Consider the following 27,996-nt stretch of genomic DNA (forward strand, 5'->3'; position numbering starts at 1 on the left):
TGGAATTTTATTATATGTTATAGTTATATTCTTTACAGAAGCCACTAATTGTATAATTTCTAGTTATTGCTGTTTCTGAAAGTGGGTACTGGAGTGTTTTTCCCCTCAAAGTTTATGTTGTGTAAGCGTCTAGGCGGAGGGATACATAGAATGTCACGGCATCCCTCCGCCGGAGCAGCAGCAGCAGCTGGAGGAGGAGTGAAGCGACGGCGGGTTCACACGCAGCATGGAGGGATCGGAGCTGGATAGCCGGGGCCAGGATATTGGGGAACACTGAGGCCGCACTCCCTATCACTCTACACAGCGGAATGTCCGGGCCCCGCCGGTGACACGCAGACATGGGGGCCGTGCTGAGGAGCCTGCTGTGCTGCAGCCTATGCTGCCTACTGAGGGGTGAGAGGCTCCGGGGGCATCCCTGGATGGGGACATGGGGGCAACGACTCGGGGTCCGGTTGGGTAAGGCCTCAAGGCCACGGTAGTTTGGGGCTTATTGGCTTGGATATGATCAAGCCTGTGATTATTTATGCATAACGCGACCACGTAGACCACAGCGTGGTACAAAGAGAGCTGGGCTATGCTTCATTCCAGTTGTGTCTTGAGGGAAAACAATAGCGACACTAGATGAGATATTGGCCCAGGAGCTTGCAGTCTAGGGTAGGCTGGGAAATCAACTGGCTGTGGTGGCAACGGGGGTACCGACAAGGAGAAGGCAGCACCATGCAGGTGAGGGGAGGCAGCATTATAGGGGTGAGTAGAGGCCACTGAGGGGAGGCAGCACCACTGGGGTGAGTAGAGGCCACTGAGGGGAGGCAGCACCACTGGGGTGAGTAGAGGCACTATAGGGGTGAGGGGGGCTTATCAATTGAATATAAAATGTGAAGACGGGACACCTGGTTAAAGAAAACAAACAAAAAAAACAAAAACCCTGCAAACATGGTGGGGTAATTGTGATCTGACTTTTAGCTTATGGCTTATATATGTGTGTGTGTGTGTATATATACACACACATATATATATACACACACACACACGTGTATATATATGTGTGTGTGTGTATGTATATATGTGTATGTGTGTGTATATATATGTATATATATATATATGTGTGTGTGTGTATATATATCCCTATACCACTTTCACATTTGGTGTCTCAGTTCTGCGGCAATCAGAGGGTTAAGTGCTCTTACTGGTGAAGATATTCTGGAGTTTTGGTAAAAAGTCTACTTTCCTTTTTTCCCGAATCACAGTCCGCTTCACTAGCTGTGCCCTATACATGCCTTAAATTGGGACCATCAACAATAACATGCGTTGAGAATGTTATTTGTGTTAAAGAACATGCATTTTAAACCAAATTCTGCTATTTCTTTTCACGAGACTCCTTGTGATGGGTGTGTTATATGTATATACCGTATGTGTATATATATATATATATATATATATATGTATGTATATGTCAGGAGACAGCAAATATGCGCAATATTCCAAAAACTGCTGCAGGAATTAGTGGCGTATCCCTTGGGGTCTTTTGGCCAAGGCTATTTAGCTATGGTTTGAGACCCCCGGAAAGGCTTGCGTGCGAGGAAATGCGTTATTACTTTATTTTTGTACATTTGCTAAATGTTCGGCAGTGTTGAACGGGGCTTCGCTGCACGTTGCGCGCCTTGGTTTTGGTGCAAAAAGTTTCCTAATTGGTTAAGACATTTTTATAGGCTTGTGCTAACTGTTTAATAGTTGCCCTTTTGTGTGCGCTTGATTGTTTAGAACTCCCCCCTCCTCCACAGTCCATTCACATGCATATAGATTGCAAGTAAACACCGTTCAATTACTTTTGCCCCCTCCCCATCTTCCACTTACCCCAGTATGTGAGCTTTTCCTTTAACATATTCCTCCTGCTACTTTGTAAATATAACCCAGAATAAGCTGCGGCGTGTGGGGGGGGGTGGTGTAGACTTTAATTATTTCTATTCCTTTATTGTATATATAAAGTATTTTGTTTTGTAATATTGTAATTTTTTCTTTCCATGTTTTTTCTTTCTTCTTTGTATCGGTTTAAACCTTTTTAACATTCACTGGCAAACGTATACACCGCATACGTAATATAAACACGCATTTACATTCCATGTCCAACAGAGAACTTAGGAATTTATGGTATACAAATCCACCTTTTGTCCCGGAAACAGGGGCGATAGTTTTACTAAATGTTCTGTTAACAGCTAAAAAAAAAATATATAAAAAAATAAATAAATTAAAACAAATTAAAAAAAATATTTTTTCTTCTAATTTTCTTGTTTTTCTCCCTTTTCTCTTTGTAATGCAAAGTTCAGACAAAAGGATTTCTCAATGCTGAGAATGAAAACCCTTCTCAGATGTCTCCTTATTGTAAAAGCTTCTACCATACCCCCCCCCCCCCAACAAAGGTCGGGACGTTGGTGATTCTGATTAAATGTTCCAGAAAGGAAACTGTTTCTACTTTTGTAGAGTTGGATCTCATTCATTCGCTTCCTTTCTTCTTCCTTTTTTTTTTTTAAACTTTTTTTTTTAAACTTTTTTTTGCGTCGTTGTACAAAAGGGAAATTAAATCCCACTTTGATTAACACGCTTTGGCCAGCAATCAGTGAAACTTATTTATTTTGATGGGCACCGGGATTATGAAGTATTTCCGTAAAGCTGGTTGCTTTGGATAGCAAAGGAATGTTGACGATGTTTCATTTTTCTTTCCCTCCCTCTCAGCTGCCAGCCACATTGCATCCAGCTGAAATCAGTATTTCTGTTCCCCCCTCTAGGAGGAATCTGAATACAGTTACCAAAGGAGGAGAAATGTTAGTACAAGTGGTAATAATCTGAAACCAGAGGGTAAGAGGACTAGATGTAATGTAAGGACGCTTCTCTTTACTGAAAGGCTGGCAGATACATGGAACAGCCTCCCAGAAGAAGTGGTAGAGGCTAATAGATGCTCCCCGAATCTAAGACGACACCCTTTTGAAAAATAGGGTAGGATAAATACTATGTAGAATTTGAAAGGCAGACCGGAAGAAATACTCCATTAAATTGGTAGCAGAAGTGTAATATTTTAGGAGTCGTGGCTACCTGTCTCGAGGCGTTTGCCCGTCCCCCGATTTATTTAGAGAGGGCTAAAATATACTTAAAACTTCCACGGGCCGTGTTATGGACATCGTTTCATCAGGAGTCCGAGCGACCAAAATATCTGCAGCTTAAAGCTTTTATTGATGCCTTTATTATTTTTTTATATAGCACCAACAGTCTCTGCAGCGCTGCTTACAGTCCCTACATTCAAAGGGTCTGAAAAACCTGAACCGAGTGCTAAACAGGCTCCCGATCTTAGTTCTGGGCATTTAGTCTGGCTTTTATTTATTTATTTACATTTTATTTGAATGGATACAATTCCTGAATGCTCTTGATTCGGGTTGTGTTGGGGTCATTTTAGGACGTAGCAATTTGTACCAGTTTTTTTTTGGGGGGGGGGGGATTTCTATACATCTTTAAAGGGAATCTTCTGCTATGGGTTCCATATGGTCCCTGGCGGGTCCTGGTGCGCGATCCCTTTACACCTGGAAGCGTTTAATTCCCGTTTACAGCAGCAACGCAAATGTCTACCCCCCCCACACACACACAGCCTATGTGTTTTACATCCCAAAAAATGCGTAATGTGTATTTATAGTACTGGTGTCCTGCGCATGGTTAACCGACTCTCCGCCCCGGCTTCAAACCCCTTGCAGATGTTGTTATATAGAGACGTGTTTATGTTTTGGCCCTAGCACTTGTTCTATTAATTAATAACCCCCTTTCCCCGCAGCAACCCTTTCAAAGAGAAGTAAAAGAGGTTTGCTTGGGTTTGACCTATTAAACTCTATTTAACCCTTTCCAGATCTTCTCGCTCACCTGCAAGTATGGCACGTCGGCTAACTAATTCTATATGTAGATCGTAAGCTTTGATGGTTAATTTTTCTTTGGTTGATTGATAGGGTCTGGTTCTGGTTCTCACATGGGGCGCCACCACTCAGATCCATCACTCAGCCTTATCTCTTCCTCATTGTGCAGGCGCATGACGAGCCGCCTCTAACCCCCACTCAGCTCGCCTCTAACCCCCACTCGGCTCGAGACTTGTGTTTATTTTCACAAGTATAGTGTTACAGGATGTTCCTGTGGGGGAGGACGGTGTCTGCCATGAATAATTTGCAAAGGGGGACCGAAGTCTGCCCAGAACAACGAAATGACATTTTATGCCCCAAAAATATTTAGGCTACAGTTGCCTAAGTGGGGTGTCCCCGGCAGCTTCATGCATTTGAGTGTTTTTCTTGTGTAAACCCGCGCTACGTCCACGTTATGTTGATGGTATATTAGAAACTGACTTTTTTGTGACCTATGTCAATAAAAATAAATATGTAATAAGGTTGTGAATCTTTTGGGTCAGAAAAGAAAACAGTCCTTTTTATTTATTTTATTATGGGGGATGTTGCCTTAGAAAATTCTTCCCGTTAAATGAAATAAAATTGCAGTTGCCGTATCTCAACCCCCCCCCCCCCCCTATCGTACCGGCTGTTGCTCCTGAGACTGACTCGAACGTTTGTTTTTATGCCCTTAGCGTCTCCGTTGCTGCTTTACGCCAACCGCCGGGACCTGCGCTTAGTGGACGGCGCCGGGGTGAAGGGGAATTCCACGGTGGTGGTCAGCGGGCAGGAGGACGCGGCTGCCGTGGACTTCGTCTTTTCCCGAGGATTGATCTATTGGAGCGACGTGAGCGAAGAATCCATCAAGAGGATCTACTTTAACTCGAGCGGGAATGCGCAGGAAGTGGTGGTGGCGGGTTTGCTTTCGCCAGACGGACTGGCTTGTGATTGGCTGGGAGAGAAACTGTACTGGACAGACTCAGAAACCAATCGGATCGAGGTCTCCAACTTGGACGGCTCTTTACGGAAAGTGTTGTTTTGGCAGGAGCTGGACCAACCTCGAGCGATCGCCCTGGATCCCGCCAGAGGGTAAGTCGTTTGCAAATCTCGGTATATCACACAGGACGTATACTGGAAAATAGAATATATTCTGCCGGTTTGGTTAATGTAATAAACGTTCATTTTGTGCAAAGTGGAATTCCGGAGGAAGTAATAGGTCAAAAGGAGATAGTTTCTGTTGAAAGCAGCGAGTTATGTGTGATTGACGCTAAACGCTTTGCTGATGGGAGGTATAGATGTGTTGTTGAGGCTGCTCCTTGGGCTGTGTATTTGTGCGTTTCAGGTACCCGCCTGCTAGGAGTTTGCTTTTGTCTTGGAAGTGAGTTAAATGGACGAGTTCTTACGACGTGTGTTGTCACGTTTAGGCTCCTTTAGCCCATGTTGTTAGGAGCGTGTGATAAATGCCTTCCTTTTTAGATGAACCTTTTTGTTGCTTATATATTTACTTTAATAGTCTCCCAGCAGAGGTGGTAGAAGCTAATACAGCGAGGGTATTAAACATGCATGGGATCGGCATACGGCTCCTGAATCTAAGACGAGACCAACGACTGATTAAGGTTTGAGTCTTTACAGCAGGAGAAACGGGCAGACTAGATGGGGGCCAATCTGCCGGCAGATTCTATGTATGGAGACTCGTGCGGCGGGTCGGGTTCGGCTTGACGTGTCCCCACGGCCTTTGTCGGCTTTCCCCCCCCCCCATTAACCAAACTGTCAGACGGAGGAAGCCCCGTCCGTCCGGTCGGCCGCGATGCCGAAACATGAATTATTTTCACAAAGGCAGAGCTGTAATTGCCCGAGCGTTCAGCAGTCAGCTCGTCGCTTTATTGTGATTAATTGTTCTTTTGATGCTATTGTGCTAAAGCTCTAGAAAGCCTGCATGACTCTCTGTTTCATCTGGGAAGATAGATGGAGAATTATTCCGGGTTGTTTGTCTTCTCCACCCTTTCTACCTAAACGTCCGACACGAATATATCGGAGCTTAAGGAGATGCTGAACACAAACGGTGTCGTCTCTGATCGATTGTGTTAATTCGCAGCTGTCTGTCCCTGGAGTGTCATGGGAGCAGTCAACGTAACTTCCTGTTCACAGGATCCGAATGATTATTCCTCCCCATTAAGTTAGCTCTCTCTTTCCTATTAAATTGCTGGTTGTTTGGTTTAGGCAGCCTTTGTAAGGCTGAGGGAAGAAGGGTGAGAACGACGGGACTGGAAGCTGGTTCTGCCACAAGCTGCCACCGCTTCCGCGAGGAATACTTTTGTAAACGACCTTTATTCACAGAGCGAGCCGTAGGGAAGCACGCCTGACGGGGACGGTTCCCTGGTAAGAACATATCATTTAGTATATTAGGACTCGCTTCTGATGCTCCTTTAAAGGATCTTTAGTTTTTTTTATTGTGGCATATGAAGCACTTATTGCTTGGCAGCGGACGGAGCTCATCACAGCGCGATCTGCTTTCTATTTACGCGGCCCCCCCTCTAAATGTTTTCTTTGAAGCACGGCCATGCGCTCTCAGCGGCCGGCAATGAAGCGGTTAATGCTGCCAAACTCCATCAGATGCCGAGACGTTAATGAGGATTTCTTCGCACCGTGTTATGGTTCCTTTCTTCTTCCTTTTCTGTTGACTCCGAGCCGCCGGTCGTCTGGTTTCGTCGTTAAATGTGAAACGTTCGTCTTGCATCCAGAATTCGTGTCGGTGAACGTGGCCGTATATTCTCAGTAAAGTGCTTCCAGCCGAGTGCTTCCATACCGTCCGGCCGTCGCCAGGGTAACACGGGGAAGAATAAGGCGATGGCCGCTATGAGCTCCTAACCCCCCCCCCCCCCCACCTCGAGGCAGTCATGAAAGGCACAGGGCCCAAGCGTGGTCGGTGAGGCCCCCGGGTGCCACCGCCGGAGCCGTCCCCGACTGGAATGCTTTTAAACTCGAGTTGCGAAACACAATGTAGCAAATGTAGCGTGTGTGGAAGCCGAGCCGCCATTCACCCCGAGCTGGTGCTCTGCGCACCATTGTGAACGGGGTCCGTCCTTTCACGCTCCCGGCATGTCCATCACCCGGCCAATTTGTAGCACTTTGAGATTCGGGGGGGGGCGGGGTGCGCAAATGTTTCTGCCGCCAGGACTCCAGAACGCACGCTGTACCCGTTACCTGTGCTTCCGGTACACGATCCGCGCACCGCTCTCTGGTACTATGGGAAAACATGGTGTTTGTGTTAATTCTGGGGTGGGCAATTCATTAAACTCATATGAAACTGACTCTGATGCTGGCCACAAAGAACAATCCCAGATCCACCGGCGCCGACCCACACAGTGACTACTCTCAGCCCACATTCATACCGCAAACACTCTGCCACGTTGGTTTAAAAAGAAAAAAAACCCGCTGAGCTCCCTTACCCCCATACTGTACTCGCATCTCTCCGACGTACGCCACGCTCTGCCGAGTCCCCACATCACTCTCAGCCACCTACATACTTATATGCATACACACACTGCCACGTCGCCACTCTCAGCCAGTCACATAATCACACACACGCTGCTTTGTTCAACTTCCCTGCCGTTCAAAGGCAGCATCCGTGTGGAGGGACGTTATCCGCCGACCGCCAGGTCCCCCGGTACTCCTAGGCGGGAGACCCCGTACCGAGGATCGCAACTTCCAGACTCTCGCGATTACGACTCCAGGCCCTGGCGCGATACAGAGTTACCGTAAATGTGTGTTAGGGATGTTAAGTCGCGAAACTGGACCTTAACTGCCTTAAAATTCATTTCGAGCGAAAGATCATTTAGTCGTTAGAAGTTCTGTGTGCCGACGAGGAGCAGATGATTGATAGTTTGCCAGTAAATACTATTAAAACCATACAAACTACATGTTTTCGTTGACAAGCTCCGAAAACAACTGGATAAGGTTAAGTAATAGAAAACATGCAGCCCAGATGTTCGCGTTCTTTGCTGCTTTCATTTCACAAAACTCCGAATAAAAGCTTACCGTGCGATTCGTGAGAAACTTTCCTTACACAGCCGTCCCTGGAAATGCTCCTTTAAGGGTTAAATACAACTTTGTTCGATAAAACCCCTGTATCCCCAGACCTGGAGCTGCCGTTGTTGTCGGTCATGTGATGTTTTTGGTGACTTTACCGACTCGAACACCACACTCAGCTGATGCTTTATGGCAATGCTAATGAAGTCCGTACCTCCATAGACTTTCATTAGTCAGGGAGTCCGAGTGGGCAATCAAGACTGAGCCATTCTATTATTTCCCACAGGCAGTAAGGAGTCGGGATTTGTTTTGTAGTTTGGGCTCGAATAGCAAACGCGTACCAATTAACATACGCGGATGTCAAAACATAGAATTGCTTGTTTAAGGTGTATAAACCTTATCTTTGAAGGGTTTGCGGATTATCTTTTCTTGGGGATTCCCCGATAATTTGTTAAGATCGGCGGAGAATACAAGTTGAAACTGGGCCCCCGCTGTAGCTCCGCTCTTGGCCGACGGGTCGCGTACAAATCCTGAGGTCTACAATACATTCCTGATAATGATTTGCTAATTGGAGGCGGCAGGACTGTTCAGACTCGTCTCCCGAGGATTGAACGTTGCTTTTCTGTGCGCCCGCCGGCATAATGTTAACCTTTTTGTATCGCTCGCCACTACGGCACCCAAAGGGTTATCTCTGTTGATTTGTAATGGAAACCCCATGCTCTCTCACCGTTGTGTCGCATCGAGAGACGTCCCCACGCTCCTCTTCGGGTGCCACCGTCTCTTGCAAGCTGCCGCATGTTACCGCAGGCAAGGGCAGGGCAAATCCCAGAAGCCGGGTAAGCTCGGCTCCTAAACTTTTACTACCGGCATCTGACTTATTCGGCAGTTTATAATCTCTACGGGATGATCTTTGTGTTTTATTTCGGAGGTTTTATGTCTGGTGACTAAAATTCCCATCAATTTATGCAGCTGTACAGCCGTACGTGGGAAAAATATCTTTCTTAGACCAAAAACATAGCACTGTATACAGTAATAGCCCCCCCTGCACTGTATACAGTAATAGCCCCCACCACCCGGCGCGGTATACAGTAATATTTTGGGTGACTTTCCTGGCTCAAATACCACACTAAAATGATGCTTTATGGCAATGCTAATGAAGTCGGTTCCTCCGTAGACTCTTAGTCAGAGTCCAACTGGGTAATTGAGACGGAACCATTCTATTTGCCACAAGGCAGTATGACCAGGTCAAAACTAAAATTAAAAATGTTTCGTATTGTGAACATTCGATGGGAAAATGCCTTTGATTTGGCTCCTTGTGCTCTTGTTCCTCCGTGTTGACCTCTAAAGCAAATTGACTGTAAGTGATTTGCCCTAACAGATTGTAAACCTTTTCTGTCCACATTATCCCTCAAAGGGTGGTCTTCTTCCAAATATTCGCCTTTACCCCTGCTTAGAATGCTTGTGCTTTTTGGTAACCCGGCCTGTCTTGCCTATCCTTACAGGTACATGTACTGGACGGACTGGGGGGAGATGCCAAAGATTGAACGCGCCGGGATGGACGGGTCTCTTCGAAGCGTTATTATAGACACGGACATTTACTGGCCAAATGGGCTTACGTTGGATTACGAGGAGGAAAAACTCTACTGGGCGGATGCCAAACTCAGCTTCATTCACAAATGCAACCTGGATGGATCCAACAGGTGAGTGAAGATAACGTGTACTCATCTGTGCTCCTTCTTGATTGCCGAGGATAATGCTCGGCATCTTGAAACGTTTAAAAACGTATATATTTTTATGACTAGAACAGTGCGCCCGTGTGACAGCTGCACCGTATTAACATGTAGACGGTCATGCTTCCCACATCTGCTTTTTACAGTTGGCTATACTTAGTACACCTATATAATCAAAGCTACAGGTTAAAAATACCTGCGCGGTTTGTGGCCGGCGGCAGAGGCCGGGCTCCGGCTGTCCGGTATATTAAACCCGTCGGGATACTGCCGCAGACTTTTCCCCGTATTTAAATCTTATGATACATTTTACTTTAGCTTAAAAAGTTATGACATTGTTACAAAAAGATCCTTTCACGTGCTGATGGCCTCGTTCCAAGTGCCCGCTGTGTGGTTGTTGCTGTGCTGGGTGTCCCATTGACGTTGCTTTTGGTAGGTGGCCTAGGCAGCTGCTTAGTGGATCCGGCAGGTACCCGTAGGTACCCTACTGCGTTAACAAGCAAGCGTTCCCTGGACGGAGGTGCCGTCTTTGGGGATCGGACGCGGGAGGTCTAGCAATGGCTCCCATCGCTACATTAATTCCCTTTCAGACACTCCGACCTGGCTTGGTTCCCTGTACCAGCCGCACCATTACCCCCCTGTTTCTCGTTTCTGGGGGGGGGGGCAGATTCTTCAAACGTGAAGCCCTGCCGGCTTTCTCCAAGTTTATTTCTTACTTGGGGGGGCTTGTTTGCCCATTTTTTCTCAATGGGCAAACAAGCCCCCCCAAGTAAGAAATAAACTCAGAGAGTCGCATTCCGGGAGATAACCGGATCCGAATGTCTGCCGCCTCGTCGTTACTCGTGTTTGGGGAGTAAGAACGGCCATGTTACAGTTTAACGCCAACGTCTACGCCTTATCCTTAAAGTATTAATGTAAAACGTCTCCTTTTCTGTTGTTCTGAGGGCTGCCATTCAATTATTATTAAATGAGCGCCTCGTCGTTTGTGAAAGTGGTCTCTCCAACCAATAAAACCCCCCACAAGATATCAAGACAGAGGAGTTATTAGTCCCCCGTGTGACTGCTCTACATCGTTTCTCGCTTTCCATATAATAACCGAAACAAACCCTATACGGGCGAAACGCGTCGGGTGTGCGGTTCACCGTTATTGCTGTAATTGAGGCATTTCGTCCACCTTGACATCGTGCCATAATTTTACTGATGTGTTACCAAAAAAGACTAATTTTTCCTGACCGCCCGGAATTTGTCTTTTGTTTTAAACCACAAACCCTGCCTAAAAATAAAGTGTCCCCTTAGCTCAGGGTCTTGGTATAATCCCTTAGCTAATGAATTGTACGATAAATGCTTTGTTGTGGCTCTGGTGCATTTAAATTTAGTAAAATACCCAAATATTTATTTATTTTAATTTTTTTGTCCAAAAGGGTCTAAGACGATACGAAACGATAAGCAGAGGAGGCCCTGCTTACAATCTATATTAACGATAATCGTACAAGCGATAGGAAGCCCCCTTTTGTGTCTGCGCGTTAGAACCTGTCCTTATTAGTAGCTGTCGTTAACCCCCCCCCCCCGTAACTAAGAGGTTAAATAGTTTGTGTAGTAATTATGCTTTTGTTTTTACTGCATCGTGTAAACTCTTGCTCCCGGACCCTCGGTTGCTTAGTCTGTCGCTTCTAGTTTAGCTCGACCCCTTCAATGTACGTTTTGGAGCTATATAAATAAAATCGAAATGTGTTTTGCACGGGGGGCCAGCAAATTAATTAATTTAAATAAAATGTGGAAGTCCAAGAGCCCTTAACTTGTTAACCTCTCCTAACCCCATGAGCTGTAAGGCAAATAAGGGGTTACGGTGGATTCCTCCAGCGCCCCCCCCCCCCTTTTTTTTTTCTCGCTAGATTTAATTCTCTCAGGGGTTGCTGAACCCAAATTTGTCTTAATTGCCAGCTCCAAACGGTTCCAGCTGCTCCGGCGCTTTCTCCCGACGGGATCGCCGCGGCGGCCGGCCCTGTTTACATTAGCTCTCCGGGTCTGCTTCTCATTGCTCGCCGCGTCTGATCTCACTCGCGATAATCTCGCCAGCTCCGGGCAGGAAACGCTAATGGACAGCAGGAGCGCTTTTCACGATTCCGCCATAAAGTCCCCTTTGTTTTCTGCTTTTACAGGCTGATTACATAAAGACGTCCTTGTGACTCCATCAAATAGGACGGCTATATATATATATATATATATTTATTTATTTTTCTTCGGAGTAGACTGTTCCCTCCGCTTTTGGGTCCCGTGTCATCCCACGAGTGCCGTTCGGTGACCCTCAGGGGTCTTTCAAAAACCCCTTATGGGGGGTTGTAGCTCTTTAGCTTAAACATCTTTAGGGAAATCCTGTAAATGTTTTCACTCCACCAAAATATTTCATGCCCTGTCTTCTGGTGAGAGAGTAACATCGGGGTAATTCAGGTGAGGTTACTGGGGGGTCTTCTCCAGGATACCCCGTTCACCTGCGATGTCCATCAACCTCGCCGTATCGGTTTATTTACACGAATAAGCCGGGGACGGCGTCTAAAACACACGTTATTTTGAGCGAGACCCCAGTGATTGTTTACGTTGGTCTTGCCCCCCCCCCCCCCTCAGGAAAACTGTTGTAAAGGGTTCCCTTCCGCACCCGTTTGCGTTGACGCTGTTCGGAGACACCATCTATTGGACAGACTGGACGAAGCATTCTATCTTGGCCTGCAACAAATACACAGGAGAGGATCGGCGAGAGGTGGACACCAACATCTTTTCACCTATGGACATACACGTCTTCAGCCAGCAAAGACAACAGAATGGTCAGTATAGCCTAAATATCTATATCGATGGGATAGAGATAGGGATAGGGATATATATATAGATAGATATATATTCTCTATATACACATAAATATATAATTACACATTTAAGCAGACTAGCCACGTGATGCTGCTTAGCGCATAGAAAGAAAACCAGTTCTGTATAAATAAAGCTCCGTACAGAACCGGTTAGCTGCCAGAAACCAATTCTTAGTCTACATGGAGCCCTGACCGGTATCGCTGCACATTTTCATTTTCTTTCCTTATCGCAAGTCCCCCCCCTTTTATTTTTATTTTATTTTTTATACTGTTAAGTTTGTTTCAACTTCACACTCTTTTGCTTGTTAACGTTAACTTGTAAAGCCCCAAACTGACCAAAAAACCTTTTTTTTTTGTCTTATAGCCACCAATCCGTGTGCCGCCCATAACAGTGGCTGTTCCCACCTGTGTTTGATGTCCCCCGTGGAACCCTTTTATCAATGTGCGTGTCCCACCGGGGTGCGGCTCCTGGAGGACGGGAAGACCTGCATGCAAAGTAAGTAGCCTCAATTCATTCGATATATCTACTGTGGCTTATTTCAGACACAAGGCAAACTCTAAAGTGTTGCATACCTCCCAAGTGTCCCAAATTGGCTTTGTGAGTCCCCCTCTTTCCCCCCCCTCTGTAAAGCCCTGTCCCCAAGTGATGCCACATGGTTTGCTCTTTGAAATGTTTCGGTTAAAGGACCAGGACCCTCTGTAATTAGAGGGTTTGGGGCCTGGATCCGTCTCCAGCTCGGCAGATAACCATCGCCGTACAGGTGTGCGTGACTGACGGCTGTCTGGGTTGTCTCACGCAACTGCGGATGCCTCAGCGCTTAGTCAGCGAGGCATAAACACAGCTCGATTCCTGGAGAAACCTATCCTGTTACGCTGCAGCTTCTTTAACTCTTGGATTACGGAGGCCACGCTTCCCCATCCGATCTCAGCCCTTTGTCTGCCGCTGGAATGTAGGGCCTTCCTTTAAATCAACATCAGGGAATCCAGCTGACCGGCCCCTGTGTTTATGCAAGGGATGGGGGTTGGTGTTAATGGTGCATATAGACTGCTATGGAATAGAAACGCACTTTATTAGTGTGTTTCACAGAACAGATTCTTGGAGTGCCCCTGGGAAGATTTAAATAACTCGGCTATTGGGAGCGATATGAAAAAGTACCGCAGCGACAAAAACTGTTCATGCTCAAGCTATAAATATATATATATATATATATATATATATATATATATGTCTGCAGAAATATATAATTTTAATAAATATTTTACACCATGGCTTCTCTAATTCCTTGCTGTTTTCTTTAAGGTGCCACAGAGTTGCTGCTACTCGCTCGCCGGACGGACCTCAGGCGAATATCGCTGGACACGCCAGATTTCACGGATATTGTTTTACCTCTGGAGGATATCCGCCATGCTATCGCCATAGACTACGACCCAGTCGACGGCTATGTTTACTGGACGGACGATGAAGTCCGAGCCATACGCCGCACTCTGATCGATGGCTCTTCCAGTCAGTTTATAGTTGCGTCTCAAGTTGCCCATCCGGATGGCATCGCTGTGGATTGGGTGGCCCGTAACTTGTACTGGACAGACACCGGAACTGACCGGATCGAAGTTACGAGGTTAAACGGGACCATGCGCAAGATTCTTATATCTGAAGACCTCGATGAGCCGAGAGCCATTGTGCTGGACCCTATGAACGGGTGGGTATTTATATATTGTCCCAGAGCAGCAGTAGATACCACATTGGTCTCAGATGCTTGGTGGGGTCTTCTATGGCTTTTAGTCATAATTCAGCAGAGGGTCAGAAGATTCCCCTTGGCTCCCCTCTTAATAAAAGCTAGGATTTTAGGATACTATAGGTCTCATCGGTGAAGATAAATTCAACCATTTCTTGCTGTCCTGTGCTTGCCCGTTGTTGCGCAAGCTTACATTCCAATGGGGTTCTAATCTCGTCTTCTGGGTCTGATGTTACTGATCGCCCTGGTCAGTATGGTGGCCAACGAGTCACATAAGACCCCATCTTTTGTTCCAATGGAGATCTCGGTAAGCTAGATCAGTAAGTAATTCTATATTAGAGGTGCATGCGGTACGTAACGTGGGAGTTAAGACCCAGTTTGACAGATGGTACAAGATATCCTGGTTCAGGAATCACCAGTTCGATAAACCGTGTCTTTCACATGGCTTTTAAATGGGCTCTAACCTGTTTCTGCTTCGACAGCTTAATGTACTGGACTGACTGGGGGGAGATCCCTAAAATCGAACGGGCAGCGATGGACGGTACGGACCGGGTGGTTCTGGTTAACACCTCGCTGGGTTGGCCCAACGGCTTGGCCCTGGATTACGCAGAAGGGAAGATCTACTGGGGTGATGCCAAAACAGACAAGATAGAGGTGAGTGATGGGTTATCCACACGCGTGTTTTTAGCGGTTTTAAACTGACCCCCAGCTCTCCATCTGTTTCAAAGCTTGAAGCAGAAAGAAGCCTGTTTTGAGGCTACAGCTTCATCAGATGGTGTATATTACCTCTGGCCACTTGCCCCTCACATCCTTTCCGCATGTTTTGTGTATTTACGTCTGCAATGATCTTTTATTGGATCTGTACCACATGCGCCATTCCTTATGTTACGTATCTTAAAGTTTTATCCGTTTTTCAGGCGCTTGCTGTGTGCGGCCAAGGAGAGGATTTGCATCCGGCTGCCACACGCGAGCACGTATCTATTTTTCCTTCTAAGCATATACCGCTTTGCTTTGTGGGTTCGCCGGCAGCTCCCCAGACGCCGATAAGCTGACAGTTTTGGTTAATGGAGCCCGGCGGGGGGTTTCAGAAGGACTCTTTTTGTTCCCCGTTTTATCTGGCAGCCTGCAGCAGGCAAAAGCAGACTGTCTCTACAGAGGTGACATTAATCTCTCTGCAGTTTTTAAATGGCTGCCTCTCATCGTGTCGAGGTGTTTTCTATCTTTACTGTTTGCCTTAGTCCTTTCGGGGAGAATCCAGACTCGAGGGGATATACAGATTTAATATAAATAACACGCAGAATGACACTCCTGGGTTTTGCCCCAAAGATCCAGGCATTAATGTATCCGTACGATCGTACATTTTCTAGAGGATTTAATTTACCCCCTTCTCTGCACTTGTGACGGGGATTTCAGGTTTGTTGAACGTTGAATATTGTATTTGCTCTTGTAATTAATTGCGTCTGTAATGTATTAAAGAGATGCCTCCGCCATCATATACAACTTAATGCGTATGAGAGCTGCGTGGCCTCTTCAGAGAATTCGTGGCAACAGCCACCAGACCACAGAGGTGGAAAGTATGATCCAAGACTCTTTAAAACCCTTCCGTGTGCCCCAAAACGCCAGCTGCTTCTTTGATGGGGGGGCCTTTTAATTCTGCTCTACCCATCGGGAGCCCTGCGGTGCGGCTCTGCGTGGTTTCGCTCTTCCTCTTCCAGCTCGCCGACTGGCAGCCTCGGTGGATGTGGTTTGAGCCGCACGTGTTTTTTTTTCTTGTAGGTTTTATCCCTCTCTGTGGTTTCCCAGTGTTTAGATTTGACCCAGAATGTGAAACTCCACACCATGAAGCGGTTTCAAGAGTGCAAACCACAAGAGGTTTCTTACATCAGTCCCGAGATCTGCTTTCAGGCAGACACGGGGGCGAAGAATGGGGTCTCTAGATACTCTAGTATCGTTGCCGTGTTCTTTATCATATATTGTTTGGCTCTAATCTTTTTGTGCCCTACTTCTTTTTTTCTACATAGCCGCTGGTAGATAAAATAGATATTCCTCAGTCAGTGGCTAGTGCAAATGGTTTTAAAGAAGGAAAATTGGTTGAAGGCTTCTCCCTGGCAAAGCAAGACTTGTTCTTTGTTTCTGGAGCAATTCAGCCTCTTAAAGTTTCCTTTGAGCTCCCCCGAGGATCGCACGGACCCTGCGTGGCACGCCGCCTGGGTTTTAGCGGCCTGCGGAGGGGGTAACGGAGAGAACTACTGATCTAGCGTATGCATAAGTAGAGGAGAGAAGATTGGATTCCCAATTGGGGAAAACATTGGTCTGTGTTTGTGCGTCCCTTTAAACTCGACATTCAAAGCTGTAACACAGCTACTGTTGGCGAGTTAAAAAGCTAAAACCCAACCATTTTATTTTATTTCTAGGTGATGTCAACTGATGGCAAGAACCGACGGGTTCTGGTTGAGGACAAGCTGCCCCATATCTTTGGTTTCACTCTGCTCGGGGACTACGTTTACTGGACCGATTGGCAGAGGCGCAGCATTGAGAGAGTCCATAAGCGCACCGGGGAACGGGAGGTCATTATAGATCAGCTTCCCGACCTAATGGGACTTAAAGCCACCAACATACATAAGATACCAGGTGAGCGCGTTTTACGGGCCCCCGTGCTTCCATGGGGGAAAGCACTTTGTAGTCTTATCTTTAGCTTTTTAGTGAAATCGTTATTACTAGTTTTTGGTTTGACGTCTAGCTTTGTGTCCTCCTGCATTTTTGTTCTTCTAGGAACCAACGCATGCGCGGACAACAATGGCGGCTGCAGCCACCTGTGTCTGTATCGGCCTCAAGGACCTCGCTGCGCTTGCCCGATTGGACTGGAGCTGATTAACGACATGAAAACCTGCATTGTCCCCGAGGCCTTCCTTCTGTTTTCACGCCGGGCGGATATCCGTCGCATCTCTCTGGAGACCAACAATAACAACGTAGCCATCCCTCTGACCGGGGTGAAGGAAGCGTCCGCCCTGGACTTTGATGTGACGGATAACCGGATCTACTGGACAGACATCAGCCTGAAGGTGAGTGACTTCTAAGGGTAGCCTGTACGAGCCAAGCACATGTATGTTACATGGCACATGTATGTTACATGGCACGTTACAATAAAACACCCTTGACTATAATTTTGCTTAGAATGACTGCAGATTATTTTGATGTAGCGCCAACGATTTCCGCAGCGCTTCCTACAGCCCATACGTTAAAAAGGTCTGACGTAACTAGAACCGGCAGACAGACGACCCAACCCGGGTGCTTTTCACTTCCAATATAATTTATACGAAATAGAACCGATTATGAGCTTTGATCTCCTCTATCCTTGTGAATTGATGGTCGACCTCTGTGGTCGGTTACAATGTAACTGGACTGATATTTTGATACCGCTATGGTGTGCATCAAACAGCCGGTCCAAGCCGGGGAAGTCTGTTTCTCGCTTGCATTCTGCTTGGGTGCAGGTGTTGAGCTTTAGAGGTGATGTAATATTTACATGCCAGCTCTCACATCCATAGGAATTTGTCGCCCCAGGCAGCGATCTATCTTTTTCTTCCCCACCCCCCACTCTCCACTCCTATTGCTAATACGATTTTTATTTCTTTAATACGCAGACAATCAGTCGGGCGTTCATGAACGGCAGCTCCCTGGAACACGTGGTCCAGTTTGGCTTGGACTACCCCGAGGGCATGGCGGTGGACTGGCTCGGGAAAAACCTCTACTGGGCAGATACGGGAACCAACCGCATCGAGGTGTCAAAGCTCGACGGGCAGCATCGGCAAATCCTCGTGTGGAAAGATCTAGACAGCCCTCGGGCGCTTGCGTTAGACCCAGCGGAGGGGTGAGTCAGTAAAACATGACATGATATCTGTCAAGCCATCAAGACGTGGATATTTATTTCTTCCAAAAATATTGCTTGTTTAGTTGCACCGTGATTAAACGAACCAATCCGGCAGAAAATTATTCCGATAAATTTACGAGAATGTAAATATTTGTTAAAATTTCCCATTACGCTGAGTTAAAGGACGGGGGTCTTTGCAACCTTTGGCTGATGAGCTGACATCTCGTTAAGATGATCGCAGATCTCGGGAATTTTAATCCCACATCTGGACGGCTGCAGGTATCCGCACGTAACTCTTCAACGGCTGTCAGATCCATAGAGCTGCGCGCAAAGTCTGACCGGCTTCGGTTTATCTGCGGCCGGCGCTGCCGTGCCAAAGAGCCTCTTGGCTCTGTCGGGAGGTAATCCTCTTTGGTTCTGCATGAGAGATTTGCCGATCCCTGCGGGCAGGCTTGGTTTATTTACATTCATGTGGACGACGCGTTATCCGTCAGTACGGGCATCGCACGAGCCAGACATAAAATCCCAGACTCTGCGGTGGATGATAGAGGTTCCTTCCGTCCATTGCTATACCATAAGACTGGGTTGAGCATCCACCGATGTGTGATAGAAACAGTTAAGGGTCATCTGAGCCCCCGAGTCACTCCTTGGACCCCCCCAAGCTAACTTGGTACCTGGCCTTGTCTTACGTTCGCGGTTCCTTGACATATTAAACCCTTACCGCTTCTGCTGAAAGGCTATTTCAAGCTTCCCCTATCCTCCCAATATCTTCCTTTTAATATCTTTAGTTCTGTGTCCAGCGTTTTAAAATAATCCGGCAATCTGTCGATCTTTTTCGGTCGTGGGGAAGGAGGGTTAAAACGAGCCGCTGTTTTCTGCACTGAGAGAAAAGCGGAAAATTCCATAAAAATGACAATTTTCTCCTGCTCTGATCTCCTGTATTTCGTGCCAGGGCTCGGAAGACCTTTTGTATGCCGTTTCTGTTCATCATAACAAAGGCACATTATCCGCTCAGCCTTCTGGTCTGATATCAATAATTATATCCAGCGGGAACGCCAATGTGAAATATTATCTGGTAATTTAGGCAGACAGACCTGGATCAGTCTGCTTCCATTCCTTTCGCTCATCGCTGTTATTGTTAAACTAGGCCAGGTCACGGCTGCAAATGGGGAGGAAAAGAAGAAAACAGTAACTTCTCATGCCCAGCAAATTATGTACTTTATACATAAAAAAAAAACAACCTAGTTTTTCATTAGCTTGAGATGGCTAAGATTGCAGGAGGTCTTTCTATCCTCTTCTCTTTTCTCTCCTCTTCTCTTTTCTCTCTCTCTCTCTCTCTCTCTCTCTTCTCTTTTCTCTCTGCCTCGCCTCTTCTCTTTTCTCTCCTCTTCTCTTTTCTCTCCTCTTCTCTTTTCTCTCTGCCTCTCCTCTTCTCTTTTCTCGCTGCCTCTCCTCTTCTCTTTTCTCGCTGCCTCTCCTCTTCTCTTTCCTCTCTGCCTCTCCTCTTCTCTTTCCTCTCCTTCCTCAGGGACGGATTGATGGATGTCCATGTGAAATATTGCAAAATGAAAATGGAGATTTTTTTTGTGTGTTTTTACAGAGCTCTGTCGTGTGATAATTCTGTCCACTTGATAATTGTATGTGTGTATTTCCCGTGAAGGTTTATGTACTGGACTGAATGGGGTGGGAAGCCCAAGATTGAAAGAGCAGCTATGGATGGAAGCGAGCGGCTCACCCTCGTGCCCAACGTAGGACGCGCCAATGGGCTGACTATAGATTACGCGGAGCGGCGTCTGTATTGGACAGACCTTGACACCAACCTCATAGAATCATCTAATATGCTGGGTGAGTGCCGGCTGCCATGCTGTTTCTATGTTCTCTGTCCGGTTATCCTGTTCTACTTCTCCGGGCCTCTGTCGTTGTGTTTGTAGCGAAGGGGGAGGGGGGATATTGAATCGGTGCTAACCTGGTTGGGCCCTGGTACAAATCCTAGCATTTTAACCCCTTCATGAAAAATTGTCTTTAATGCACACTGACAGCCAACATCGTGGGCAGAAGGATACAGCAAACCCACAGGCACCAAGGGGTTAAATGGATCTTTCGCGACGTGTTGTGATCCTACTCTCAAAAAATTCACTGTGACTTGTATGTACTTTTTGAGCACTCGATAGTAGCGAGGCCTGTGCTACGTTACAATGGCTTTTAAATTGAGAAAGTTAAAAACCGCTCTCTGGGGAGGGCAAGAATCGAGCGCAGTCGCTGCAGGTAAAGTGATTCGCCTCCCAGCTGTGCTGGTCTTTATGCAGCCTGCTCCCCAGGCCCTGGAACGCTTGCACTGTACTCAGCCTGCGCATGGACAGGTGCCAAACTCCGCTTGCTGCAGCCAGTCAATTTGCATTAAAAAGGATTTATCTGCAGGGGGAAATGTTTAACATCATGTTTTAAGTAACTGATCCGCTTTGTTCAAAAGCGTCCCCGTCTATCAGTCTCTTCCTGAACCTGTCTAATTCCCCTCTGCCTTGTGGTTTTGCACGTTTTGTTATTTAAAGGAACGGCGCACCCCTAACCCCCCTTTATGAATTCGAATGCAGAAATATGTTACAAAGTATGTACATTCCAGTATATTAGGAAATGATATAAATTATCGAATTAATAGGATAAATTAATAGGATAAAAGTGCTACCTTCCCTTTAAGGGAATTTAGTTATTAAAAGGGACACAAACCCCTAAAATATTGTGACTTGTCAGTTTTAATTTTTTTTTTAGAAGGAATGCTGAAAGATTAAAGCCGGTTATTTCTGTATTTTTTCCAGGGCAGGAACGTGATGTCATAGCCGACGATCTCCCCCACCCTTTTGGTTTAACCCAGTACCAGGATTACATATACTGGACGGACTGGAGTCGTCGGAGCATCGAGCGCGCCAACAAAACCAGCGGCCAGAACCGCACCATCATCCAGGGTCACCTCGATTACGTCATGGACATCCTTGTCTTCCACTCATCCCGCCAGGCTGGGTGGAACGAGTGTGCCACCAGCAACGGGCAGTGTTCTCACCTCTGCCTGGCAACACCCATCGGCAGCTATACCTGCGCATGTCCCGTCCATTACTCGTTGAACACAGACAACAAGACTTGCAGCGGTAAGCACGCTATATCAAGGAAATTACGAATCGTATAGGAACAATGCCCAGCTAACGTTTCTAGCCGCTCCGGCCACGGTGTAAATTAGATCAGGGATCGCGCTCTGTATTAATTTATTTGTTACCCCCATATGTCGTTTCAGCTCCTAGTGCCTTCCTGCTCTTCAGCCAGAAAAATGCCATAAACCGCATGGTGATCGACGAGCAGCAGAGCCCAGACATCATCCTGCCCATTCACAACTTGCGCAGCGTCCGTGCGATCGACTACGACCCTTTAGAGAAGCACCTGTATTGGATAGACTCCCGGCAGAACATACGACGGGCCATGGAGGACGGCAGCCAGGTGAGCGTGGAGATTAGTGCGCCGCGGATGGGATAGACTGGTCTCCCATATCGTACGAGTGCATAGAAATCCAGTGTCTGAATGACGCCGGATATACACCTTAAGTTCCCGTTCTCAGGAGGTGCATGATTGTTCCTCCCCAGTTATATCAGCCTTATTAAGTTGGTGATTGCTTATTAACAGCAACCACAGAGCTTTAAACCATTTGAGGTTTTTTTATGAAATACTTGTATACTTTCTTATTAATGACACGGTCTGTAATGGGATTTTCAGTTGGTGTTAGAGGTGCACAAAAAGCGGAGGCCTCTGCACGGCCCAGGAGCCATCAGTCACGGCTGACTTGGGTCCTGGCTGTGTGTTTTAAACCTAATCTCTTTCGATAATCCAATAGTAATGTGGCTCCTATATTAGCATAACGCTCAAAAGGCACCCAAATTTCTTTCCAGAGCATGACCGTAGTCGCCAGCACGATACCAAATCAGAACATGGACATGCAGCCGTACGACATGAGCATCGACGTCTACAGCCGTCTCATCTACTGGACCTGCGAAGCCACCAATGTCATCAATGTGACGCGCATGGATGGAAGGGCTGTTGGCGTGGTCCTGAAAGGCGAGCAAGATCGCCCGAGAGCGATTGTTGTGAACCCTGAAAGAGGGTATGTTGGGATGTCTGCGCATGTTGCCAAATCCAACAAAGCTTTATGGGGAAAGATATAAAGTCCTCACATCCACAACTTTTCTGTCCCCAGGTACATGTACTTTACTAACGTGCAGGAGCGCTCGGCTAAAATAGAGAGGGCTGCCCTCGACGGCACAGAACGCGAGGTGCTGTTTTACTCTGGGTTGAGCAAGCCGGTGGCCCTGGCTCTGGATAACAAGTTGGGAAAGCTTTTTTGGGCTGATTCTGACCTGCGCAGGATTGAGAGCAGCGACCTGTCTGGTAAGGAGCTTTAAGCAGCAGTGATGGTGTGCCATAGACATTTAGCCAGACATGGCTAATGACCATCATCCAGTGAGCCGCCTGCGTCACTAGCTTCCAGTAGTCTCCAAAAATTAATAGGATCTCCTGTAAAATTTGTTTTGACGGCCTGTTGTATTATTACATTGCCATATAATTGCCCCCCCTCCTCAGGTGCCAACCGAATTGTCTTGGAGGATTCAAATGTGCTTCAGCCCGTCGGGCTCACCGTCTTCGGCAATCACCTGTATTGGATCGATAGACAGCAGCAGATGATCGAGCGCGTCGATAAGACCGGACAGGACGGACGGACGAAGATCCAAGCCCGTATCCCGCTCCTGACGGATATCCACGCCGTGACCGAGCTGAGCATGGAGGAGTACCGTGAGTGAACAACCAAAATTAGAATGTTTGTGGTGGGGGGGATTTTTGTGGCCAATGTCCCTGAGGACGAGTGCTGATTTTTACAGTTTCTTCAGGCCGGCGACGCAGTTATTCGCTTACTGATTTACCGATCCTTCCTTTTCAGAGGAACACCCGTGCTCTCAAGATAACGGCGGCTGCTCCCACATCTGTATCGTGAAAGGCGACGGTACAACTCGCTGTTCCTGTCCCGTACATTTGGTGCTTCTCCAAGACGAGCTGGCCTGCGGCGGTAGGTAGCTTGCCTTATACACGGGGTTAATATTACCCACGTTTGACTAAAGCCCACGCCAGATTAGTAGGTACTTTGAGGATTGTCACGGTGAAGCTTCCGCTGGAAATGTGTATATCTCTTTATCCATAAACCCCGCTGCCAATTATCCCATACCCCCATGCCCTTGCTTTGTATATGGTAACTCGTATATAAATATTTATGTATGTATATATATATATATATATATATATATATATATATATTATATATATATAATTTTATAATATAATATGAATCTGGATGATAGGCAATATTGACCTGGGTGGCTTCTCGATGTATAATGCAGTCTTGTAGATTTTCCACCAACCCCACCACCGCTCCTCTGTGGCCCGAACAGGTGATCGTCCCAGAATGTTTAACTTCACTATAACAATGCTGCACTCTTAACATGCGCATCTCTCCTCTGCTTCTCCCCCGCCCTCGATCTGCCTCTGGGCATGTCTTCTAATTGCCCGGCTGTTTGCCCTGCCGCTCCTCCTCTCCTTGTAGGTTACTAGAGGTCAGGACTCAAATTAAAAGCAGCATGTCCCGTGCGGCAGGGTATTTCAGACTTCACAATGTGGATCTCTGTTACTGCGCTGCATCGCCGCGCTTCTGTTCATCTAAAACATAAACCGGACCTTTTTACGGTACCGCATTCCTCTCTGTTCTTCCAGACTGTGATTTATTTAACCCATGCCGTTCTTCTTGCGTAGAGCCTCCGACCTGCTCCCCGCAGCAGTTCACCTGTTTCACCGGCGAGGTAGACTGCATACCGGCCGTGTGGCGCTGCGACGGCTTCAACGAGTGCGTGGACCACAGCGATGAACAGAATTGCCCCGTGTGCTCAGATAGCCAATACCAGTGTGCCAGCGGCCAGTGCATTGACTTATCCCTGCGATGTAATGGCGACGACAACTGCCAAGACAAATCAGACGAGAAGGACTGTAACGGTATGAGTCCAAACCGGCATGGAGGTGCAGGGTGTTAAAGGGACCCCCCACGTGATTGGTGTCTTTTTTTTTTTTTTTTTTTTTTTTTAATGTTATAAATAAAAATAAACTATTTTTGAGCCTAGAGTTGAACACAATTGATCTAATTAATGTAAGGTGACATAAAATCTTCCGTCCGGTGTGAGAGACGGCTCTGATACTTACGTTATTTCCCCCCCCCCCCCCCCATACTGCAGATATCTGCCCCCTGGACCATTTCCACTGCAGCAGCGGCCAGTGCGTCATGAAGCATCAGCGCTGCGATCACATCCGGGACTGCAGCGACGGCTCAGATGAGCTGCATTGCCGTAAGTGTGGCTGACATGATGTTTGATCGGATATTTCCTCGTATTGGCAATCAATGCAGTAAAAAGTTTTAAGAAGGTTTGGGGGGAAATAAGTTGTTTTGTACGTACAAAATAGTAAAAGTAAAAGAATGCAAATGCCTATAAAATGTATCAATGGCAAAAACCTTAATTTTTACGGTAAGAATATGAGAACGCGTCAGTTTTTTTTTTTAAACCAAGCGTTTCCGTTGTGTCTCCCATCTGTCGCGTAACAAGTGGGAGGCTTCGGCTGTTGAATGATGGCTTTAAATATTCGCCCTTCCCTGCTTCTTGTACCGACTCCAACCGCCGTTTTATTAGGGCAGGTATTTTATAGCGCAGGGCCTCGTTAACAATCCTTTTAAGCGTCGACGTTGTTTTAAGACTGACCTGTTTTTGCTTTTGTATGTAATAACTTTTATATCATTTTATTTTTCTCCTGTAGACCCCACAGAGGAACCGCCCCCACCTGCAACCAACACAATAGGGTCCATCATTGGCGTCGTCCTCACCGTCTTCGTGGTCGGAGGGGTGTACTTCATGTGTCAGCGTGTGTTGTGCCCTCGTATGAAGGGTGATGGGGAGGCTATCGGCAATGACTACGTGGTCCACGGACCAGCCTCGGTTCAGCTTGCGTGTGTCCCCCATCCTGGCTCTCTCACAGGGTCTTTGCCAGGTGAGTATTTCAAAAGAGCTCTGCTTTTAACTTTAGCCCATAAAATCAGTCCGGAAAATGCTTCCCAGAGCGCTGACTGTAATTAATCTGATCCACTCGTAAAACCAGGGCCTGTGCTTCCCGACGACTCCCCGATTAGAAGCGAAGAAACTCCTGGCTGATCCCTTCCTCGCGTTTGTTAAATACTGGGTCGCCACCAAAATTTAGGCTGAATGCTCGTTCATTCCTGTTTCTACTTGTCCCGGCTCTGGGGTTTTTTTTCCACCAAAAAAGCTTTGTTTTGAGTCTGTAACGAGAATCCGTTCCCTCATTTCAATATCAATGTCTTCTCTGTTCATTGTGTTGGACCCAGTGTTGGGTTACACGGTGGAGCGCAGGACATTGAGGTAAAGAACACAAGAGAAGCCCTGGGATATCATTAGTGAGAATCTGTCATCAGGACCCGTTTTGCAAACGGAATATTTAAAATCTGTTTAAGCTTGCGGAGTGTCGGGTTCATAAATGCATAGTTCAGGGCGCGGAAACATATATTTATTGCACTTCTATCTGCGTAATGGGCTTAAAGTGTCTCTAGTATTGGATAGATTGAAGCGACCGCTTTCAGCACTTGTTTTGAGTGACTTTTTTGATACATGAATCGTTCTGCGCTCTCCTTAGGAATGTCGCGTGGAAAATCCGTCATCAGTTCGCTTAGTATTATGGGTGGAAGCAGCGGCCCTCCGTATGATCGGGCGCATGTCACCGGAGCTTCGTCCAGCAGCTCGTCCAGCACGAAAGGAACCTACTTCCCCCCAGTAAGTACGCCTCAAAGGGGCAGCCTTCTATCTATATGGTCGGCTTTAAATCTTCATCTGGAGGCCACCATTTGTCAGTCATGTGATATTTTGGGTGACTTTCCCGGCTCAAACACCACACTGAGCTGATGCTTTATGGCAATGCTAATGAAGTCCGTTCTTCTGTAGACTTTGTGTCTGGCTGGGTGATTAAGACCGAGCCATTCTATCGATTTCCCACAGGCAGTAAAGGAGTCGGGGTGTCTGTAGTAGATTGGGGCTCGGATAACAGCGAGAACTAATATGGCTGATATGCAGTTGCCTGAAAACATTATATTAGGGGGCAAAAACTAGAACTATTTTAAGAATCTGATACTATTAAAAAAAATAAAAAAAATAGTAGTTCTCCTTAAAGTGAGTATAGATAGAAGTATCTTTGCGAGTGCTAGGCTTAGGGAGATCAGACTTTTGTGGATTTATGGTGACTCCATCGTACTGCTTGATCTCGGGTAAGTGTTTTACAATAAATTTCCTGATACTGCCCTAAATCTACCTGTTTTTAGTGCTATTAAAGTCATATTTTTTCTGTTTCAGATTTTAAATCCGCCTCCTTCTCCCGCGACGGTGCGCTCACATTACACAATGGAGTTTGGCTACTCCTCGAATAGTCCATCCACTCACCGCTCTTACAGGTACCACCAAATATCGCTGCTTTATTTTCATTTGCGTTGAGCCTCTCTGCGTTTTCGGTTTGTGTTTTAAACCGAACGCCTGTTTCGTGGTCCAGCTGTGGGAGGTTTGGCAGGAGCTCTGCCTTCTGACTGCCAGACCTCCCAGTAGCTTTATCTGTGTGATTGAACACATTTGGCCGGTCTTATCTCCCTCTGCTGGGCTGCCGATCCAGCTGTGCTGCCGTTCCGAGTCGCCTGCGCTGACGTTCGCCTCCAGCCTCTTCACTCGCAACGATGCGGAAACACTCAGCTGCGCAGGGTCACGACTCCGGCATTCAAAATGTTTTAATGCAGTTATTTTTTTACAAAAACTTTTTACAAAAAGTTTTCCTGTGTTTTCTGATAAAACCCAAATAAATTTAACCCTTAGCTTTCCTGGATTCAGTAGCCGGTTTCTCGAGATGCTGCGGAGTTCAGTTTCTGGATCTCTGTGGAGTGTATAGGAGTGTGTATATAATATAGTGCTCAGGGCACCTGGAAGCCCTCAGGGCATTGATTTTAACTCATGGGGCAACTCGGTTCTTTGGGCCTTTTGTAGCAAGTTAGTACACATGTTCTCGCTGATCAGGCCCATTTGGCCATCTATTATTATTATTATCTTTATTCATATAGCACCAGCAGTTTACGCAGCGCTTAAAGCCCTTCTAGTCTGCCCCTTTTTCCTCCGTCTTAGATTTAGGATCCAAATGCATGCTTAAATTCCCTCCCTTTTACCACTTCTCCTGGAAGGCAGTTCCACTTATCTGTCTCCGACCCCTCTATTTTTATATTATGATTCTCTTCCCTCCTGTGCTTTGATAAATCCCATTAAGTATTTAAATGTGTCTAGCCCGTCTCCCCTCTCTCGCCAACATAAGTTTTATTCTTTTATGCTAACAAACAGTGCTAAATACGTGTTTTCTGCCCCCCACAGCTACAGACCGTACAGTTACAGACATTTTGCGCCGCCGACCACGCCGTGCAGCACTGACGTGTGCGACAGCGATTACACTCCCAGCCACCGGCTCACCTCGCCGACCGCCAAAGGCTACACCAGCGATCTCAATTACGACTCTGAGCCTGTGCCCCCCCCTCCGACGCCGCGCAGCCAGTATTTATCCGCCGAGGAGAACTACGAGAGCTGCCCACCTTCTCCTTACACAGAACGCAGCTATTCGCACCATCTATACCCGCCGCCTCCGTCCCCCTGCACAGACTCTTCCTGAGACCCCCTCTGTAAATAGAAAGCTGCTCACCGCACGGAGGGGAAGAGACCG

The 27,996-nt window shown here is 46.8% G+C and overlaps 1 protein-coding gene across 5 annotated transcripts; it reads left to right on the top strand.

Moving 5' to 3' along the window:
- The first annotated feature begins 338 nt into the window (after positions 1–338).
- Positions 339–27,945, top strand: LOC149273310 (low-density lipoprotein receptor-related protein 6-like). Of its 5 annotated transcripts, none has more exons than XM_089506477.1 (23): positions 339–393; positions 4,604–4,997; positions 9,440–9,637; positions 12,287–12,483; positions 12,887–13,018; positions 13,823–14,219; positions 14,738–14,909; positions 16,670–16,886; positions 17,028–17,317; positions 17,897–18,123; positions 19,784–19,968; positions 20,937–21,263; positions 21,407–21,606; positions 22,053–22,264; positions 22,358–22,548; positions 22,741–22,950; positions 23,096–23,221; positions 23,959–24,195; positions 24,432–24,542; positions 25,006–25,236; positions 25,894–26,030; positions 26,604–26,701; positions 27,654–27,945. In XM_089506477.1, the coding sequence occupies exons 1-23, from the start codon at positions 339–341 to the stop codon at positions 27,943–27,945; spliced, it is 4,836 nt and encodes a 1,611-aa protein (XP_089362603.1). The 5 variants fall into 5 exon arrangements, with proteins under 5 accessions (XP_089362603.1, XP_089362604.1, XP_089362605.1 ...); XM_089506478.1 differs by having other exon boundaries at positions 24,094–24,195; XM_089506479.1 differs by lacking the exon at positions 9,440–9,637.
- Positions 27,946–27,996: the final 51 nt, after the last annotated feature.

This window comes from Sceloporus occidentalis, unplaced genomic scaffold, assembly GCF_023333645.1.
Source record: "Sceloporus occidentalis isolate IW3139 unplaced genomic scaffold, rSceOcc1.0.p SCAF_386, whole genome shotgun sequence".
Taxonomy (NCBI): domain Eukaryota; kingdom Metazoa; phylum Chordata; class Lepidosauria; order Squamata; family Phrynosomatidae; genus Sceloporus; species Sceloporus occidentalis.